The 19,481-nt window shown below is 47.4% G+C and overlaps 1 protein-coding gene across 2 annotated transcripts in view; it reads right to left on the reverse strand.

Moving 5' to 3' along the window:
- CNTFR (ciliary neurotrophic factor receptor) overlaps nt 1-19,481 on the reverse strand; it is a 452,132-nt gene that overhangs the window by 181,163 nt on the left and 251,488 nt on the right. For both annotated transcript variants that reach the window (XM_082242163.1, XM_082242164.1), the window contains one exon: nt 12,930-13,011. In XM_082242163.1, the coding sequence (XP_082098289.1) occupies nt 12,930-13,011 (82 nt within the window). The remainder of the gene's footprint in view (nt 1-12,929; nt 13,012-19,481) is intronic.

Below are 19,481 nucleotides of genomic sequence, written 5' to 3' on the forward strand. Positions count from 1 at the left end.
GGTTGGAAGCCACCCAGAGTGGCTGGGAAAATTTCCCACTGGCTGGGATTATTATTATTATTATTATTATTATTATTATTACAATTATTATTATTATTATTATTATTATTATTATTATTATTATTATGGTACTTCCGGGTTTCAGCAGGTGTGTAACCCGAAAAAACGCAACCTGAAGCGGCTATAACCCGAGGTATGACCGTATTATATTATATTACGTTATGTTATGTTATGTTATGTTATGTTTTATGTTATGTTATGTTTTATGTTATGTTACGTTACGTTATTATTCCACCTTTTTCTCATACAAGGACTCAAGGTGGGTTACGGATCAAATACAAACTGCTAAAAACTAATACAGTAATATTTAAAAAGCAATTAAGCGCTAATAAAATTAAAATTCTCTCTCTCTCTTTCTATATATGATGAATTAAAGATCTATTAACTAATAAGCAGAGAGTCCCTACAGACCAAAGAGAAAAGGACGATTATGCACCTGTTTGGTCTGAATTTATTTCATTTGTAAGCAAGGAGGGAGACGGCCAAAAATCCCCTTGGGCTATAACCCAATATGGCAGATGCAGGAGGTCAGGGCTTTTGAATGCTTAAATTTATTTCTCTTGGTATAACAGGGTTCATGTTTTGTAACCTTGTCTTAGCCATTAAGTCTACACTATAAATAGTTCTAGTCCATGCATTCACATACCTGTGGTTTATTAATTTTATTATAGATCAACAGCGATCAATAATTTTGTATGGACTATGTATATCATAATCAGTCCCTGTCTCATAATATTGTATTTTGCAGAATCTTCTAGAACCATTTTAAAATATTAATAAAAATCACACACACAGATATATATATATATGATATTTTAATTAATATTTAAATTTTTAAACAAATTATAAATAAATTCACATTTGTTACCTATAATGTATTCTCTATAAAAGACCTATTAACCAGAGAGTTAGGTCACCTAGAACTTGCGTCTAAGGAAACTTGTTTTGGTTTGCAATCTCAGCTCCTCCAGCTCAAAACAACAAGAGCAACGTCACCAGAGCAGAACCAACACACACCCTCCTCTCTCTTTTCCTTCTTGGAGCAAACTTCATGCCAAGTACATATAATCCCTTATAACTGTTCATAATAATAGCCCCTCTGTAGGTTGTTTGTAAACACAGGCAATGCAGGGACATCCGTTCCACGTTGCCCGAGAACAGGGGAAGTGGGTTCTGCCCACCCTCTGGACGAAGGAGAACAGCCCAGAGACAAAAAACCTCTGGGTCTTGGTCCTGTAAACGAGGATTTTTTCTCTCTCTCCACCACCACCCATGAGGTCAGCCTGCTATGCTGGTCCAGAACCACTTAGTTCTGCAGAACACACAACAGCAGTATGGTGAAGTGGTTAGGGTGTTGGACTAGGACCTTGGAGATCAGAGTTCGAATTCCTACTTTGCTCAACCACTAAAACTCTGTATTGGTAAGCAATTTTGGTAAGCAAATTTTATGCCAAGAGCTTAGGTTGAGTTGATACTGGCAGTGTGGTGTAGTGGTTAGGGTGCTGGATTAGGACCTTGGAGACCAGGGTTCGAATTCCCACTTGGCCACGAAGCTCACTTCAAATTCTGCTTCAAATCTTCCATTGGCAGGAAGCTGACCGGCTGACCTTGGGGGTCACTCATCCCTTCTCAGCCTACCCTACCTTATAGAGTTGTTGTGGGGATATCAACCACCTTGAGCTCCGTGGAGAATAAGGTGGAATGGAAATGCAGAAAATAAATGCAATGAATGAATGAATGATGCTAGGGAGGTGTCAGTAAAAAGATTTGCAAACCCATTTCCTGCTTCTGGCCAGAAAGCCACTTCCATAGAATCATAGAGTTGGAAGAGACCACAAGGGCCATCGAGTCCAACCCCCTGCCAAGCAGGAAACACCATCAGAGCACTCCTGACATATGGTTGTCAAGCCTCTGCTTAAAGACCTCCAAAGAAGGAGATGCAACCACACTCCTTGGCAGCAAATTCCACTGTCAAACAGCTCTTACTGTCAGGAAGTTCTTCCTAATGTTTAGGTGGAATCTTCTTTCTTGTAGTTTGGATCCATTGCTCCGTGTCTGCTTCTCTGGAGCAGCAGAAAACAACCTTTCTCCCTCCTCTATGTGACATCCTTTTATATATTTGAACATGGCTATCATATCACCCCTTAACCTCCTCTTCTCCAGGCTAAACATGCCCAGCTCCCTTAGCCGTTCCTCATAAGGCATCGTTTCCAGGCCTTTGACCATTTTGGTTGCCCTCCTCTGGACACGTTCCAGTTTGTCAGTGTCCTTCTTGAATTGTGGTGCCCTACAGAGGAGGTGGGCTTGTGGGCGTCACGGCCTCAACACACGTGCAGCGGCAGGAATCAGCCGCTGCGCAATTGGGGGGGGGGATTCCCGGCCACGTCATCCCCTGGCCAGCCAATCAGCAACCAAGGTGTTCAAGTACCAAAGTACCACTGTATTTAGTTGGAATCTCCTTTCTTGTCTGTTGAGTCTACTGGTTTGGGTTCATTTCCCATGAAGCTTGCTCCATTTCCCATGAAACTGTGCTCCAGGTATTTGAAGATGGCAACTTCATGAGATGTCCACGTGTTCTATCATTATGAGAGAGGGAGACCTTTCCCAGTGCCATGCGTTATTTCATAAATATCTTATCATGCTGCCTCTTGCTTGCTTTTCTCTGAACTGAAAAGTCCCAATCACTTTCCTCACGGGGAGTACTGTGCAAGGGACAAATCAGCAATTAATCCGACCGGAAACTTGCAAGGCCCCATCAGGACGGGGAACCCATAAGTGATCTGCTGCCATTGCAAGGTCCGTAGCCTCAGTCAAGGCCCCAGGGAGAGTCAAGACCTTCTGCAAAGGACAAGTCACTTCCAGGCTCTGCTGCATCTGCGAACTTTCCTCCGCGTTCTGCCTTCCTAGGCAAAGCGCAGCTCCTGGGATGCCTCTGCGTCCGGGAACAAGAGAGGTGGCCCCTCACCCGTTGCTCTGAACCTTTGCCCTTTCCCTGTCAAGACACGCAGGGTGAATTACAGTTAAACCCCAGAGGCTGACCTCACGGAGCAGCAGAGCAAGAGGCCTGCGAAGAAATGGGGTCACATTTCTCTGGCTGCTATTTTGGGAGTCCGCTGTTCCTTGCTGGCGCTCCCTGCGCACTCCTTTGGAACACTGACCAAGCGGAAGGGGGCAGGGAGGGTCGTGGCCTCTGGGTGCCTGCAAAGAGTCCCTCCCTGTTGCAGGACGCAAGGGGGTCTGAGTCAGTGCTCAGTCTGCAGGCGGAAGGGAGATGCAGGGCAGGTGCTGGAAGACAAGCTCCGTTGCATGGCGAGCTCCCGCCCGCACAGTGGAAATAATGACACATGACACAATTAGTACAGGTGATGAGCGGTATTGGCTTAGGCATTGGTCCTAACCAACTATATCTGACTTCAGCCCGTTCCCCTCTTAAACAGCTCTTCCCAACAGAGAGTTCTTCCTAATGTTTAGTTGGAATCTCCTTTCTTGCGTAGCAAGTCCCCCCCCCCCTGCTCCTAGTGGAAATAAAGACACATGACACAATTACTGTATTAAGGTTAATGGGCTAAATAAAGCTACAACTTTATTGGTTACAGGTGATGAGCGGTATTGGCTTCGGCATTGGTCCTAACCGACTATATCTGCTTGAAGTCTGGGAAGGGTTAACCACCGGTAGGGGGCGTCCTGCTGATGCACATCAACTAGGAACCCCTCCTGGGGGTCACCAAATGTGGGCGTGGCTTAGGCCCTCACCTCCCCAGGCTTTGGACAGGGCCACGCCCCCCGGAATCCTTTACTGGACTACCCTTCAATATGTGGGGCAGGTGAAGGCGCTTCCTCCCCTCTTCCATCTACAGAGCAATACCAATGCCTAACCGCCAATACCAAGGAAGTTGTGACGATTTGCTACGAGGTAGGCGAAAAACCAAGTGGCTGGTGCCAATTTGCCAAGTGGAAAAATTCCTACCAGGCCCCTCAATGGCGACAAAGCAAGGTCCATAGCAAGGTCAAGGAACGAAAACCTTATAGGGCAGGAGGGTGGGAAAAGCAGGAACAGCTGGCAGGAGGGGAAAGAGGGAGATCCCCAGCCAAGTCCTGCCTTAAATAAGGTGGGCCACACCCCCAGAGCCAGCTAATTGGCTGGCCAGGAGGTGATGTAGAATCATAGAATCATAGAATCCTAGAGTTGGAAGAGACCACAAGGGCCATCGAGTCCAACCCCCTGCCAAGCAGGAAGCCCCATCAGAGCACTCCTGACATATGGTTGTCAAGCCTCTGCTTAAAGACCTCCAAAGTAGGAGACTCCACCACACTCCTTGGCAGCAAATTCCACTGTCGAACAGCTCTTACTGTCAGGAAGTTCTTCCTAATGTTTAGGTGGAATCTTCTTTCTTGTAGTTTGGATCCATTGCTCCGTGTCCGCTTCTCCGGAACAGCAGAAAACAACCTTTCTCCCTCCTCTATGTGACATCCTTTTATATATTTGAACATGGCTATCATATCACCCCTCAACCTCCTCTTCTCCAGGCTAAACATGCCCAGCTCCCTTAGCCGTTCCTCATAAGGCATCGTTTCCAGGCCTTTGACCATTTTGGTTGCCCTCCTCTGGACACGTTCCAGTTTGTCAGTGTCCTTCTTGAATTGTGGTGCCCAGAACTGGACACAGTACTCCAGGTGTGGTCTGACCAGAGCAGAATACAGTGGCACTATTACTTCCCTTGATCTAGATGCTATACTCCTACTGATGCAGCCCAGAATTGCATTGGCTTTTTTAGCTGCCGCGTCACACTGTTGGCTCATGTCAAGTTTGTGGTCAACCAAGACTCCTAGATCCTTTTCACATGTACTGCTCTCAAGCCAGGTGTCACCCATCTTGTATTTGTGCCTCTCATTTTTTTTGCCCAAGTGCAATACTTTACATTTCTCCCTGTTAAAATTCATCTTGTTTATTTTTGCCCAGTTCTCTAATCTGTCAAGGTCGTTTTGAAGTGTGATCCTGTCCTCTGGGGTGTTAGCCACCCCTCCCAGTTTGGTGTCATCTGCAAATTTGATCAGGATGCCCTTGAGTCCATCATCCAAGTCGTTGATAAAGATGTTGAATAAGACCGGGCCCAAGACAGAACCCTGTGGCACCCCACTAGTCACTCTTCTCCAGGATGAAGAGGAACCATTGATGAGCACCCTTTGGGTTCGGTCAGCCAGCCAGTTACAAATCCACTGAGTGGTAGCATAGTCAAGACCGCATTTTACCAGCTTCTTTACAAGAATATCATGGGGCACCTTGTCAAATGCCTTGCTGAAATCAAGGTAGGCTACATCCACTGCGTTCCCTTCATCTACCAGGCTTGTAATTCTGTCAAAAAACGAGATCAGGTTAGTCTGACATGACTTATTTTTCAGAAATCCATGCTGACTATTGGTGATCACAGCATTCCTTTCTAGGTGCTCACAGACTGTTTGCTTAATGATCTGCTCCAGAATCTTCCCTGCTATTGATGTCAGACTGACTGGGCGGTAATTATTTGGGTCCTCTCTTTTCCCCTTTTTGAAAATAGGGACAACATTTGCCCTCCTCCAGTCTGCCGGGACTTCGCCTGTTCTCCAGGAATTCTCAAAGATGACTGCCAGTGGTTCTGAGATCACATCTGCCAGTTCTTTTAATACTCTTGGATGCAGTTCATCTGGCCCTGGAGACTTGAATACATCTAAACTAGCCAAATATTCTTGTACTATCTCCTTAGTTATTCTGGGCTGTGTTTCCTTTGCTGAATCATTTGCTCCAAATTCTTCAGGTCGGGCATTGTTTTCTTTATTGGAGAAGACTGAGGCAAAGAAGGCATTGAGGAGTTCAGCCCTTTCTGTGTCCCCTGTTTGCATTTCACCATCTTCTCCTCTGAGTGACCCCACAGTTTCTTTGTTCTTCCTTTTGCTACGAACATACCCATAAAAGCCTTTTTTGTTGCTTTTAACCTCTCTAGCAAGCCTGAGTTCATTCTGTGCTTTAGCTTTTCTGACTTTGTGTCTACACGTGCTGGCTATTTGTTTGAATTCCTCTTTGGTGGTTTCCCCCCTTTTCCATTTTTTGTACGCATCCTTTTTTAATCTTAACTCAGTTAAAAGTTCTTTAGATAGCCACCCTGGCTTCTTTAGGCACCTTCCATGTTTCCGTCTCATTGGTATTGCCTGACGTTGTGCTTTTAGTATCTCCCTCTTAACAAACTCCCAGCCATCATGAACTCCCTTTCCTTTTAGTATTGTTGTCCATGGGATCTCACCCAGCACTTCCCTAAGTTTTATGAAGTCGGCTTTCTTAAAGTCAAGAAATTGAGTCCTAGTATGCTTGGCTGCTCCTTTCCGCTGTATAGTAAACTTCAGAAGAGCATGATCACTCGCGCCTAATGATCCTTCCACTTCTACCCCACTAACCAGGTCATCAACATTGGTTAGGACCAGATCTAAAATGGCTGTTCCTCTTGTTGCTTCTCCCACTTTCTGGACAATGAAGTTGTCTGCAAGGCCAGTGAGGAATCTGTTTGACCTTATGCTCTTGGCTGAGTTTGACGTCCAACAAATATCCGGGTAATTGAAGTCCCCCATTACTACTATCTCCCTTCCTTTTGCATGCTTGGCCATCTGTTCCAGGAAGGCATCATCTATGTCCTCCGTTTGGCTTGGGGATCTATAGTAAACTCCCACAATGAGGTCTCTGTTATTCTTCTCTCCCTTAATTTTGACCCAAATGCTCTCACTTTGGCTTTGAGGATCTAAATCTTGGATCTCTTCACAGGTATACACATCCCTGACATATAACGCCACTCCTCCTCCTTTCTTGTCTGGTCTGTTTCTCTGAAATAGATTGTATCCCCCCATTATTACATTCCAATCGTGGGACTTATCCCACCAGGTTTCAGTGATGCCTATTATGTCATATTTAGTTTGCTGTACCAAGAGCTCAAGCTCATCTTGTTTATTTCCCATGCTTTGTGCATTAGTGTACAGACATTGAAGTCCATTAATCATTCCCCCGTGTCTCTTATTTAAGGATTTTTTCCTCCCACCACTAGGTCCGTGTGCTGTTTTCTCCATTTGGTCTATGACATTTGGATGATCATCTTCATTAATTGATAGGCTCCTACCTTCAGGAGCACTGTCTCCCTCCCCCACATTAGTCAGTTTAAAGCCCTCCTGATGAGGTTTCTGAGATTTTTGGCAAAAACATTTCTCCCAACCGTTGTGAGGTGCAGCCCATCACTTGCCAGAAGTCCATCTTCAAGAAACTGCAGTCCGTGATCTAAGAATCCAAACCGTTCCTGTTTACACCATTTGCGAAGCCAGCTGTTCACTTCCACTATTTCCCCCTCTCTCCCTGGGCCACGTCGTTCAACTGGGAGGACAGATGAGATGACAATTTGTGCATTTAGTTGCTTCAATTTCCTGCCGAGAGCCTCGTAGTCTCTTTTGATCTTCTGGAGGCTATTGCTTGCAGTGTCATTGGTTCCCACATGAACCAAGAGGAAGGGGTATTTGTCAGTGGGTTTTATGATTCCTTGCAGTCGTTCAGTTACATCTTGGATCTTAGCCCCGGGGAGACAGCACACTTCCCGAGACATCTTGTCAGGCCCACAGATCACTGCTTCTGTTCCCCTCAGTAGGGAATCCCCTATCACCACTACACGCCTCCTCTTGGGTTTGGTCGGGGTTCTTCCGTGTGATGTGGCCGGGAATCCCCCCAATCGCGCCGAGGCTGGGTTCCAGCCGTTGCGCGCATGGTGGGGCCATGAAGCCCGCAACCACACCTCCTCTGAAGGGCGAAAGTGGCTCTCCCAAACAAAATGGCTCTCGAGTGCAGCAAACCCGGAAGCAAGTGTCCCAGTCTGCAAACTTTTTCGGAAGCTGAATGTCCGACGCAGTTTCCGCTTCAGTGCAGGAAGCTCCTGCATCCAATCGGAAGCCATGCCTTGGTTTTCAATCCATTTCGGGAGTCGAACAGACTCCCGGAATGGATTAAGTTTGAGAACCGAGGTACCACTGTATTAGGAAGAACTTTCTTGTGGTAACAGCTGTTCAATAGTGGAACAGTCTCCCTCAGAAGGTGGCAGCCTCTCCTTCCTTGGAGGTTTTTACGCAGAGATTGGATGGCCATCTGTCATGGTTGCTTTAGTTGACATTCCTGCATTGCAATGGGATAAGACTAGATGACTCTTGGGGCCTCCTTTCCAACTCTACAATTCTATTGTCCTATGAAATGTTGCGAGTAAATGTAAAAACCTTGTTGATGACAATAATGACATTAGCCCTCCCTCAATGTGGTGACCTCCAGATGCTCTTGGAGGGCAGATCCCACCACTGCTGACCCCTGGGATTGCTGGCTGATGGGGGTTGGGGTCCCATTACATGGTAGGGGGCAGGAATGGATGACCCTTGGCTTCCCTTCTAACTCTACAATTCTGTGACTCTATGAACATCTGGAGGGGACCACTTTGGGGGAGACTGGCATAAATTAAACGCCTTCTCTCCACAGCAGGAAACAACCACCCTGTCCTTGTCCTCGTATTATATAATAATAATAATAATAATAATAATAATAATAATAATAATAACAATAACAATAAATTTATTTATACCCCGCCCTCCCTGGCCAGAGCCGGGCTCAGGGTGGCTAACACCAAAAAAATCACATTAAAAACATAATGGAGGGGGGGCAATTTAAAATACAGGTTAAAATGCAATTTAAAATGCAGCCTCATTTTAAAAGTATCCAATAAATCAAGACCATAAGGGAGGGAAACAGAAGGGTCAGACTGAGTCCAAACCAAAGGCCAGGCGAAACAGCTCTGTCTTGCAGGCCCTGCGGAAAGATGTCAAGTCCCGCAGGGCCCTGGTCTCTTGGGACAGAACGTTCCACCACATTGGGACCAGTGCTGAAAAGGCCCTGGCCCTAGTTGAGACCAATCTAACCACCTTGCAGCCTGGGACCTCCAAAATGTTGTCATTTGTGGACCTTAAGGTCCTCCGCGGGGCATACCAGGAGAGGCAGTCCCGTAGGTGACCTTTGCTGTGGCTGCAACCTGCGCCTCCATGGAAAGGGATACGTCGAAGGTTACACCCAAGCTCTTGACAGAAGGTGCTGGCACTATTTGAGCCCCCGCAAGAGATGGGAAGCCCAAGCAGCGACTTAGTGGCTCAGAAGCTCTGAGGTTCAGAGGGAGGGCCTTTTTGGGCCAGCAAGCCTGGGCACTTGCCCTGGATAACCCAGCATCCAACAAAGCCCACCAGCTGGCCTCCCGTGCCCCAGTTGTGCCTCTTCCAGTCTGCTCAGTGACTTTTCGGGGAGCAGTAAGACGATTCCGGCCGGCAGCCCACAGCCCTCGGCCTCTGGCCTGCCAGCCGAGACAAGCAAGAGGGAATTCCATTATTCAGTATTAGGGAGACGCAAGACACAAAACGGCCCGGAGGCTGTTTCCTGCCTTTAAAATATACATGGGTGTGTGTTTGCGCGCTGGCAGGTGTACCGGCCGAGGCTCGCAAGCAGAGTGTGTGTGACAGCTTGGGAAGGCAGGGACTTCTCGTCCTGGCAGGGCCTGAGCGCCGGCTGGCTCTCTGCAGCAGACACGTCAGGAAAACAGAAAGAGACCGGACCGTAAAGGACTGCCAAGGTCCAACGTTTGGAGAGCGGGTTGTGCTGGGCTGATATCTTCTGAGGCTGCTTTATTCTTGCCTCATTTCCAGAGAATTGCAGAGTCGGAAGGGACCCTGAGAACATAGCTGTCAACCTTCCCTTTTTTGCAGGAAATACCCTTATTCCAGCGCCGTTTCCCACTGCTATCCCGGATTGTTAGATATCCCGTAGACTGTCCCCAGGACAGGTGATCCTTTATTTTCAAATTTGAAAGTTGACAGCTATGCCTGAGAATCACCTAGCGTAGCCCCTGAAATGCAGGAATCTCAGCTAAAGCATCCACGACTAATGGTAACAATAATTTGGAACATTGGATTCTTATCTCATTATACATGACTAAGCCATTTTTCACCTTCTCACCCCTTGCCTTTTCCTGTAAGACCTATTGCAGTCGTTAAGAGTCGTCAACAGGCTCATCTCAGCTATCTGCCAATCTCCCATTCCCACCACCCTTCTGAGTAATACCCCTCCCCACCTTCTCACTATATAGAAGGATCTGGCAACTTCTGTTTCAGTGTATCTGAAGAAGTGTGCATGCACACGAAAGCTCATACCAAGAACTAACTTAGTTGGTCTTTAAGGTGCTACTGGAAGGAATTTTTTATTTTGACTATGGCAGACCAACACAGCTACCTATCTGTAAATAATAATTTTGTTATTTGTTCTCCACCCATCTGGCTGGCGTGCTCTGGTCCATGGCGTCACAAAGAGTTGGACATGACTAAACGACTCAACAACAACAGCAAACTGCCTCAGCCCCTAGGAGTTGGCCTGCGTGCTCCTGGCCTTTCTTCTTTAGAGGAGAAAGTGTTCTTGGCAAGGGGAAGGGAAGAGGTGCACCTGGCTGCTGGAAGGTGGGGGGGGCATCAGATGAACCCCTTGCCTTGCATCCTGAGGATTACGCTTGCTCTCATAGATGCCCCCCCTGCCCGCAGCACAATCACGGCACCTGCAGCCCCCCGACTCCAACCTCTCCGTGGGGCACTGCAGCAGAGCTGATTGGCAAAGATTAGCGCCAGAGTTGGAAGCAGGGAGGGCGGGAGGGAGCTGAGAAAGTCAAATCGCCCTCCCTCTGCTTGAATAATGACGGAGCCTAATTGCTTATTGCTGGTTACTAAGCTACGCTCGGACACCCATCAATATATTAACCCCGGCATGCAGCCCGAACAAGCTCATTCATTTCCAAGGGTGTTTATCTCCCTCCTTGCCTCCCTTCTCCAGGGAGAAAACATAATTATTATTTAAATGTGAGTTAATTCAGCCAAGGTGTTGATCAATAGTGGAGAATTACTCGTTTAAAAATAGAGAAATCACCAGGCGAGGAGAGGCGCACGCGAGACCCAGGGAGGACTCAATTATGGAGAAGGGGCTCAAAAGAAGAAGGCGAAAAGCAACAACCCCCACAGCCCACGAAGATCAGGTTGGAGGCAAGTTCTGTCGGAGCCCAGCCTCTGTCCCTAAAAGGGGCAGAACTTCACCATCATCATCATCATATTTATAAGCCACCCATCTGATTGGCTTGCTCCAGCCACTCTGGGCAGCACCCAACAAATTATAAAACCACAGTAAAACATCTGCAAAATCCCAAGACATTCCAACTCCTAATAGTTCTTAGATTTCCCTCTTTTTTGGACCAGGAAATGCGTTTACAGGACTTTTGCTACCACCATACACTACGCCATTAGAACGTAAGAGGAGATGTCCTGGATGTGAATGATGCTCTCACAAACCACAAACTGGACACCAAGGCAAAATCTGCCTACGCCCATCGACAACCGCATCCAATAGGCTAAGCTGTTTCTAAAGGCAGCGATTGCATTTTAGGCTGTCATAGCTAAAAGACTGCATCCTCCATGTAGTTATCTAATGCTCTTTCCTTTTTTTTTTTAAAAAAAAGACATAGAATCCCTGAATTGGCGAGGCCTCTGGACATCCAGCGACTATGAGTTCCACATATGTATCCCTGGAATATTGTAATATGCAAGCTGTTTGGAACGACTCGCCCACAGCTAAGACATCTTTCAAAAATAAAAACAAAACGAAGTGCGCTAGCCTGCGTCTCTTATTTTTTCAACATGAAAGAAAACAGAACAACCCTCTTTTTTAAAAAAAAGAAATACACAAATAAAACCCAGTAAAATCAGTGCAGTGATCAGTATGAACCATATTAAGGGATGTCTTCATTGGGGGGCCAGAATGCCCCATAATTGGCATTTGCCTGATCGAAACAGGGAGAGAGCATGCCCTTGGCTTCTCCACTAGATGGACCTCAGAGGGCCCCATCCGCAGGGATTTCAGCTACTCCAGAGTTGCAGCAAGTTCGCCTCTTCAGCCCCGGAGTGTAGCTGTGAAGTACTTGGAAGAAATTGTGGAATATCCCTACACGGACACAACCCTGCTCTTTAGCTGACAGCTCTCTGGGCGTTTGGGATGGTGCAGAAAAACACCTTGTAATGCTCCATGCAATTGACTTCTACTCTTTTTACACAAGCCATGTGAGTAAGGAGTTGGACACCTGGACAAGTGGCCACCTGGATGCTTCACCACGTGTCACAGAAAAGCTCAGATTCAGTCAACTCGCGCCCCCCCCCAGCACTGTCTTGGAGTGTCTTTGCTGGGCAAACAAGAAACTGCCTTGGCCATTCGTCCTGCAGAAATCTCTTGCTCTGGCTTAGGCCCAGAATATCTGAAGGACCAAATTCTTCCAGACAGATCTGTCTGGGCTCTGGGATCTTTGAGAGAGGCACTCTCCTAGATGCCGCCACCCTCACAAGCATGCTGGGCGAGGACAGGGGACAGGACCTTCTCGGTGGTGGCTCCCAGACAACTTTGGGACTCCGAAAGAAGCCAGACTGGCTTCCTCCTTGTCTTTCCACCAGCAAGCGAAGACTGTTTTATCCTGACGGGACCTTTGGGAAACTGATTGTTTCTTTTGAGACAGTGGCTTTCAAATCACACCGTGTGTTTTTATGGTCTGTGTTTTAATAGATTTGTTTTATATTGTTTCAACTTAGAGTTGACTTGCCTTTTTTTATAGGTGTTTTGATTTTTGTGTTTTGATCTGTGCTGCTTTAATTTGTCTGTAAGCCACCTTGAGACCTGGTCTGGGGAAAAGCTGGAATATAAGTAAGTAGTAAAATAACCATAAATCTCCCACTGATGTTGGGATAGAGAGGAGGCAACTACTTACCCTGCTGGCTGTGCCTCTGAGCATAAACGACCACCACCGCAGCTAGCACCACGTAACACGCTGCCGACACAGGGTAAGCCATCTGCAGGAGCAAACACACAACAGCGAGGGGTGAGTGGGACCAAAACCTGAGAGGAAGGGAAGAAGGGAGCAATAATCAATAAGAAATGAGCTCACAAATGGTTGCAGCATCACAAGTACTGGGCAAAACAGCTTCAACCCTGGTTCTCTTTCCCTTTCTCACATAGCTGGCAAAGGCCAGCGGAGAGAGATCTGCCTGTCACCGCCCAGTGCCACGGTCAGGATTCGAACCCGTGTCTCCCAGGTCTTAATTTGATTCAGAGGTGCTGCAGCTGGCATCAGACTGCATTCCCTTTGACTTGTCCCTCTCAGCAACCCACATGTCCCCACGTGTTGCGTCACCTGAAAATGCGCGCTCCATCTTCGCAAGATTAGAGGGAAGGGCATTGTGTGGTCAATACAAAACCGTGGCGTTCTCCGCGAACCCCAAAAGATGCCAAAAAGATGCCCTCTTGGATTGAGGGCTGAAAACCAAGAAACCTCAAGGAGAGAAGAGGGGTGCTGAGCTAACTACTTGCGTAGACCAGACTTTCCCCATCTTGGTGCCTTCTGGATCTTTGAACTACAACTCCCATAAGCCCCAGCCAGTGAATCACTATTGTCTGCTCCAGCAGAGCTGTGTTGGCAGAGGCTGATGGGAGTTGTAGTGCAAAAAAGGGAAAGCCCAACCTTCTGCAATGTGAAAATCATGCCCCCAGCTGTCCCTGGGTGGGCTCGAACCACCAAACTTCTGGTAGTGGCTCATGAAACAGGCAGAGGCAAGGAATGGAATGATCCGTTAGACTGTTGAGAGTTGTGGTGCGAAACAAGAAGAAGGCACCAGGTTGGGAAAAGCTGCTCTACAAGAAAGCCAGATAAAGGGCTTATCTCTGGAGGAAACTGCTCTTTACTGCTAAATTGGAGCAAACAGCAATTTGGGTTTTCTCCGGGTGAATGTTTGCCTCCAATTTAGCACTAAAGAACAGGTTTTCCCTGGGAAAGGAGAAAGCTGCTTGAACCCGTGCTTTGGGGGCCTGAGGCCTGCAGAAGTGTGGAAAAGCTCTCAGAGGCTAACATGCATAATCAGGGAATAATATTAAAAACAGAAATGAGAGAGAGAAAAAAACGGTTCAAAACTAGCAAGGGAACAGGGAAGAAGAGATTTCTCCACAAAACTCCTAGGTTGACCCCCACACCCCGCTGCTCCAACCCCCCGAAATCAATGTTTTTGGAAGAAATGGCTCTTCTTTTGCATTGAGTGAAAACGTCACAGAAGGAGCGGAAATGGAACACCTCGTGTCTAAATGTTTCACTTCTTGTCAATTGGCGGCACTTCAAATTGCTTCTACAGGCTTGTTTTAAAAGAGAATCTTTGCAGCGGTGTTCAGGATAAAGCGACTGCTGCCACAATCCGGAGCGTGGATGAGAGCGAGTCGCGGGGAAGGCAAGGGGGTGGCAAGGGTGTGCACAACCGCCAGGCCGGCTCCACGAAGGGCCTCTGTAGGAGAGGCAAAACCTATCGCTACCATCGCTTCTGGGTTCCTCCGGGCTGGTGGCAAAGTTTGTAGTATGACTCATGCAACACGTTGGGAGACTAATATATACACAATAATTACCAAAATAATTATGCATTCTTTATCAATCATCTGAGAAAAATACAAAACCTTATGCAAAGCCACAGAGACTTGTGAACTACCCAACCTAGGATGAACTTACAATGTCTAATTTCAATAGATTTTTCAGGCGCTTAAGTCAGTCTTTTGTTTTCTTTTTCTTTTTAGGTAAGTTCATGAAGATACCAACAAAAGGTAAGTTTGGTGTTGTTCACAATACTGAGAGATGCTAATGAAGTTGTAAAGGTAAAGGTAAAGGGACCCCTGACCATTAGGTCCAGTTGCGGATGACTCTGGGGTTGTGGCGCTCATCTCGCTTTACTGGCCAAGGGAGCCGGCGTACAGCTTCCAGGTCATGTGGCCAGCATGACTAAGCCACTTGTGGCAAACCAGAGCAGAGTACGTAAACACCATTTACCTTCCCGCTGGAGTGGTACCTATTTATCTACTTGCACTTTGACGTGCCATGGATTGAGAGTGCCCATCGCTGCCTCCTTCCCCCTATGAGTTCATCCACAAATCCTTTTCTCCTGTGACTTCTAGGCACATGAACGAGAGGTTTTTCTTCTCCCCAGCCACTTTCTCCAGGAAAACCCTGGTTTACCACTGAAACGGAACCAACGTCAACCCACAGAAAACCTGATTGGGGATTGTTCTGATTCACTGGGAATCAGTGGGCTTTCCTGCGGTAGGACGGGAAAAAACCCTCTCGGACGCCACGAGACAAATGAAAGTGTCCCTTTCTCTACTCTGATGGTTGGGGTTTGTTTTATGTTTAAAGAAATAAATATTATTTTATAAATAAACAAAATAAACAAAAGAGAAAGAGCATAAAGTTATACCGTCACAGCAGGTTGAAAACTGCAAGGGCATCATTCATCTTGCTGTTGGAAAACATTTCAAAAAACAGCAATTCTTTCACAAAACTTTCAGCCTGGTTTATAGGTACGGTGGTACCTCTGGATACGAACGGGATCTGTTCCGGAGTCCTGTTCGCATCCTGAAGCAAAAGCAACCCGCACCTGTAAATGCACAGGTCGCGATTCGCCACTTCTGCGCATGCACGTGACATCATTTTGACCATCTGCGCATGCGCGAGCGGCGAAACCCGGAAGTAACGTGTTCTGTTACTTCTGGGTCGCCGTGGAGTGCAACCCGAAAGCGCTCAACCTGAAGCAACTTCAACCCGATGTATGGCTGTATTATTTTGCAATCAGTTTGCTTAAATCACAGTTGCTGTGGACCAATTTTTCCACAATCCATTCAAAAGATGTGCTTCCCACCCACCCACCCCCAATTTTTCAGCTACTATAATCTTAGCCGGTTGAACACTGGTGTGGTGTTTTTGTAGGGAGAGGGGTCAGGGTCAAGGGGAGAGCGAAGAGGAAGGATTGAGCCATGCCTACCTCAGTCCCAAGGGAGAACTGGCCCGTGTAAGGCGTCCCGTGCAAATCCTCTCCCAATCTTTCCTCGAGCCCCAAATCCACAGCGAAGCACCACGGCTCACCTGCAAGCACACCTTTAGCAAGGGAAAGGTGGGGCAGGTGCGTGTGTGTTTGATGGAGGGGAAGTGTCGGTGCCAGGGGCATTGGGGGAACATGAAACACCCCCCCCCCAAATCTCTGCATCATCTCATTTCCTTTTCCTCAGATCCAGGGATGAAAGGCTTTGGCAGGATGAAAAAGCCCATTGGTGTTCTCTCCTCATCCCAGAGTCCCAACAAGTCTCCCTTTAATAGGACTCGAGCCGCAGGGTGCTTGCGGAGAGCTTGTCAGCGTCGAACCCCAGAGAAAAAGCAGGCCGTGCCGCCAAGCTCTTCAGAAAAAGTCTTACCTGCGGGGTCAGCCCTGCTCCCACTTGAAAGGGCACTTTTAATCTGATTTAAGCGCCGCCTGTCAACGGAAGGAGCTGGGAAAGGCCCGGAGGATCCAGACAATTACAAGAAGGAGAAGCCTGCCAGATCCCTCCTCTCTCTCTTTTTCATTTATAAAAATTCGCAAAGGATGGGGGGCGAGGACCACAAGAGTCAAGGAAAGGAGGGTTGGCACCGCTGGGGAAGTCCCAGGCACCCAAATCCCACTCATCCGTTTGGAAGAGCGAGTGTCGGCTGAAGGTCTACGGTTAATGGCTGTTGGGTTGTGACGATGGAGCGCCGTCGGCAGACTGTGAACCAGCTGGAAAATACGCTTGGCTTGGCAAGCGGGGGCCACATCCACCAGCTGGAAGGAACAATGGCAGCCCTGGCAGGGGGGGGCAGAAGGAAAGGCTGGCACCAGGCTGGCGGGAGGCAGTGAGGAACAGACAGCGAGGAACAAATAAGGCCAATTTCAGATGGGTGGACACTTTGGTTTGGCGCAACAAGGGGAGCAGCAGAGAGATCCAGCAAGCTGGGAGGGGTGCAGAGGAGGGAAACGAAGAGGATGAAGAAATGGAAACCAAGCATTGCAAGGAATGGTTGAGGGAGTTGGGGATGTTTAGCCTGGAGAAGAGGAGGGTGAGGGGAGATAGCTACCTTCAAATATCTCAAGGGCATCTCCAGGTGGTTTCCTCCTGTTCTAGGACCAATGGCTTCACGTTATGAGAAAGGAGACTCCGACTCAACATCAGGAAAACTTTTGGGCAGTAAGAGCTGTTCAACAGTGAAACAATCTCCCTTGGAAAGTGGTGGACTTTCCTTTGTTGGAGGTTTTTAAGTGGCTCCAGGTTGGAAGGTAGGGATTGTGATTCCTGCATTAGACATAGCTGTCGATGTTTCCCTTTTTAAAAGGGAGATTCCCTTATTCTGAATAGGATTCCTCTCAAGAAAAGGGAAAAGTTGACAGCTATGGCATTAGATGACCCTGAAGATCCCTTCCAACTCTATAATTCTATGGTTCTATATTGCGTAAAAGTGTTCCTATCATACTACCAACCTTACTGTATGCTTGCGAAACATGGACCACTTATAAACGCCATCTCCAACGCCTCAAAAGATTCCATCAACGGTGTCTCCAAAAACATCACTTGGGAAGACAGGCGAACTAGTGCCAGTGTACTGAAAGAACCAAAGATCACCAGTGTTGAAGCAATGACTCTTCAACATCAACTTCGTTGGACGGGTCATGTTGTGCAGATGCCTGATGATCGTCTTCCAAAGCAACTACTCTATTCCAAACTTAAAAATGGGAAGCGTAATGCTGGTGGTCAACAAAAGAGGTTTCAAGACTGTCTAAAAGCAAATCCAAAAATATATATAGTATAAACACCAACAATTGAGAAACACTGGTCTGTGAGTGCTCCAGTTGGAGAACAGCCTTGACCAAAGGTGTCATGGGCTTTGAAGACACTCGAACTCAGGACGCAAGGGAGAAATGTGCTAAGAGGAAGGCATGCTTGGCAAATCCACACTGGGATCAACTCCCATCCAGAAACCAATGTCCCCACTGTGGAAGGACGTGTGGATCCAGAAATGGCCTCCACAGTCACTTTTGGACTCATTGTTAAAACTGTGTTTATGGAAGACAATCTTACTCGGCTATGAGGGATCGCCAAAGAAAAAGAAAGAGAAAAAGCGTTCTGTAGAGTCTTTACCTCTAAGCATGCACAGATTGTGGATTCTTCAGCAATTGCCAGAGCCCATGTATGTTTGCACCACAATGTAAGATTTAAACCACTCAATGTTTTCCACTTTTGCGCAACAGAAATCCTAGCTGCTGATAACGATTTCCAGGTTTTCAAAGATACCTTGCATTCCCAGGGAAATGCAAAAACATTCCTTGAGAAATGCAAGGCCTCTCATTTGCACAGCCTTCATCTACACATGGCTTTTTCATGCAACCACAGATCTGACTGGCTCCTTGTTGTCGCTGTCCCAATATATGCTATGTGATCCCTGGCTGGCTGGGATCACCCCTGTGACTGAGCCAGGATGGAGAGGGAAACATCAGCTGTAAGAGGCGGAAGGAGAGCAGAAGTCGCCCGGGAAGAAAGCGGCAGCAATCAAGACTGAGAAAAGAGCGTCCATCTAGGAAATATTTCCACCCCGCTGACATCTCTCTGAAGTCAGAATCTGATGATATTTCAGCGCAGACACGACACGCTGGCACAGTGAAGGGAGAGAGAAATTGTACACACAGCAGGGCTAAAGTGGAAAGAGAACGGCAGCGGTCACGGCTGCAGCACACAAATACGGAGACCACAAAGGAAGAGGAAATTGGGACGATGGTCTGAGCAACAGGTTGCACTTAAGACGCACAGAGCTGGGAGGGAGAACAAGGCTCATCGAGCCGAACTCCCTGCAATGCAAGGAATTACAAACGTATCTAAGCCTATGTATGCAAAGCTGAAAGGAAGATACAAGGTTGGATCCAAACACCAGCCTCAAATTGTATGGTAAATACAATAATGCTAGAAAAATGCAACCTGGGTTTATAAACTGGTGCAAAGAGGAACAGGCGAAGTGTTGATGGGAGCTGGTTTGCGTGGCAAGTCCCCCCACCCCCGTGGAAATAAAGACACACAACACAATTATTAAGGTTAATGGGCTAAATAAGGCCACAACTTCATTGGTTACAGGTGATGAGCGGTATTGGCTTAGGCATTGGTCCTAACCGACTATCTGACTCCAGTCCGTCCGCTTGAAGTCCGGGAAGGGTTAACCACCAGTAGGGGGCGTCCTGCTGATGCACATAAACTAGGAACTCCCCTGGGGTTACCACTACGGGGCGTGGCTTAGGCCCTCACCTCCCTGGGCTTCGGACAGGGCCATGCCCCTGGAATCCTTTACTGGACTACCCTTCAATATGTGGGGCAGGTGATGGCGCTACCTCCCCTCTTCCATCTACAGAGCAATACCAATGCCTAACCGCCAATACCCAGAAAGTTGTGACAATGTGCTATG

This window comes from Podarcis vaucheri (assembly GCF_965113315.1).
Source record: "Podarcis vaucheri genome assembly, chromosome: 11".
NCBI lineage: Eukaryota > Metazoa > Chordata > Lepidosauria > Squamata > Lacertidae > Podarcis > Podarcis vaucheri.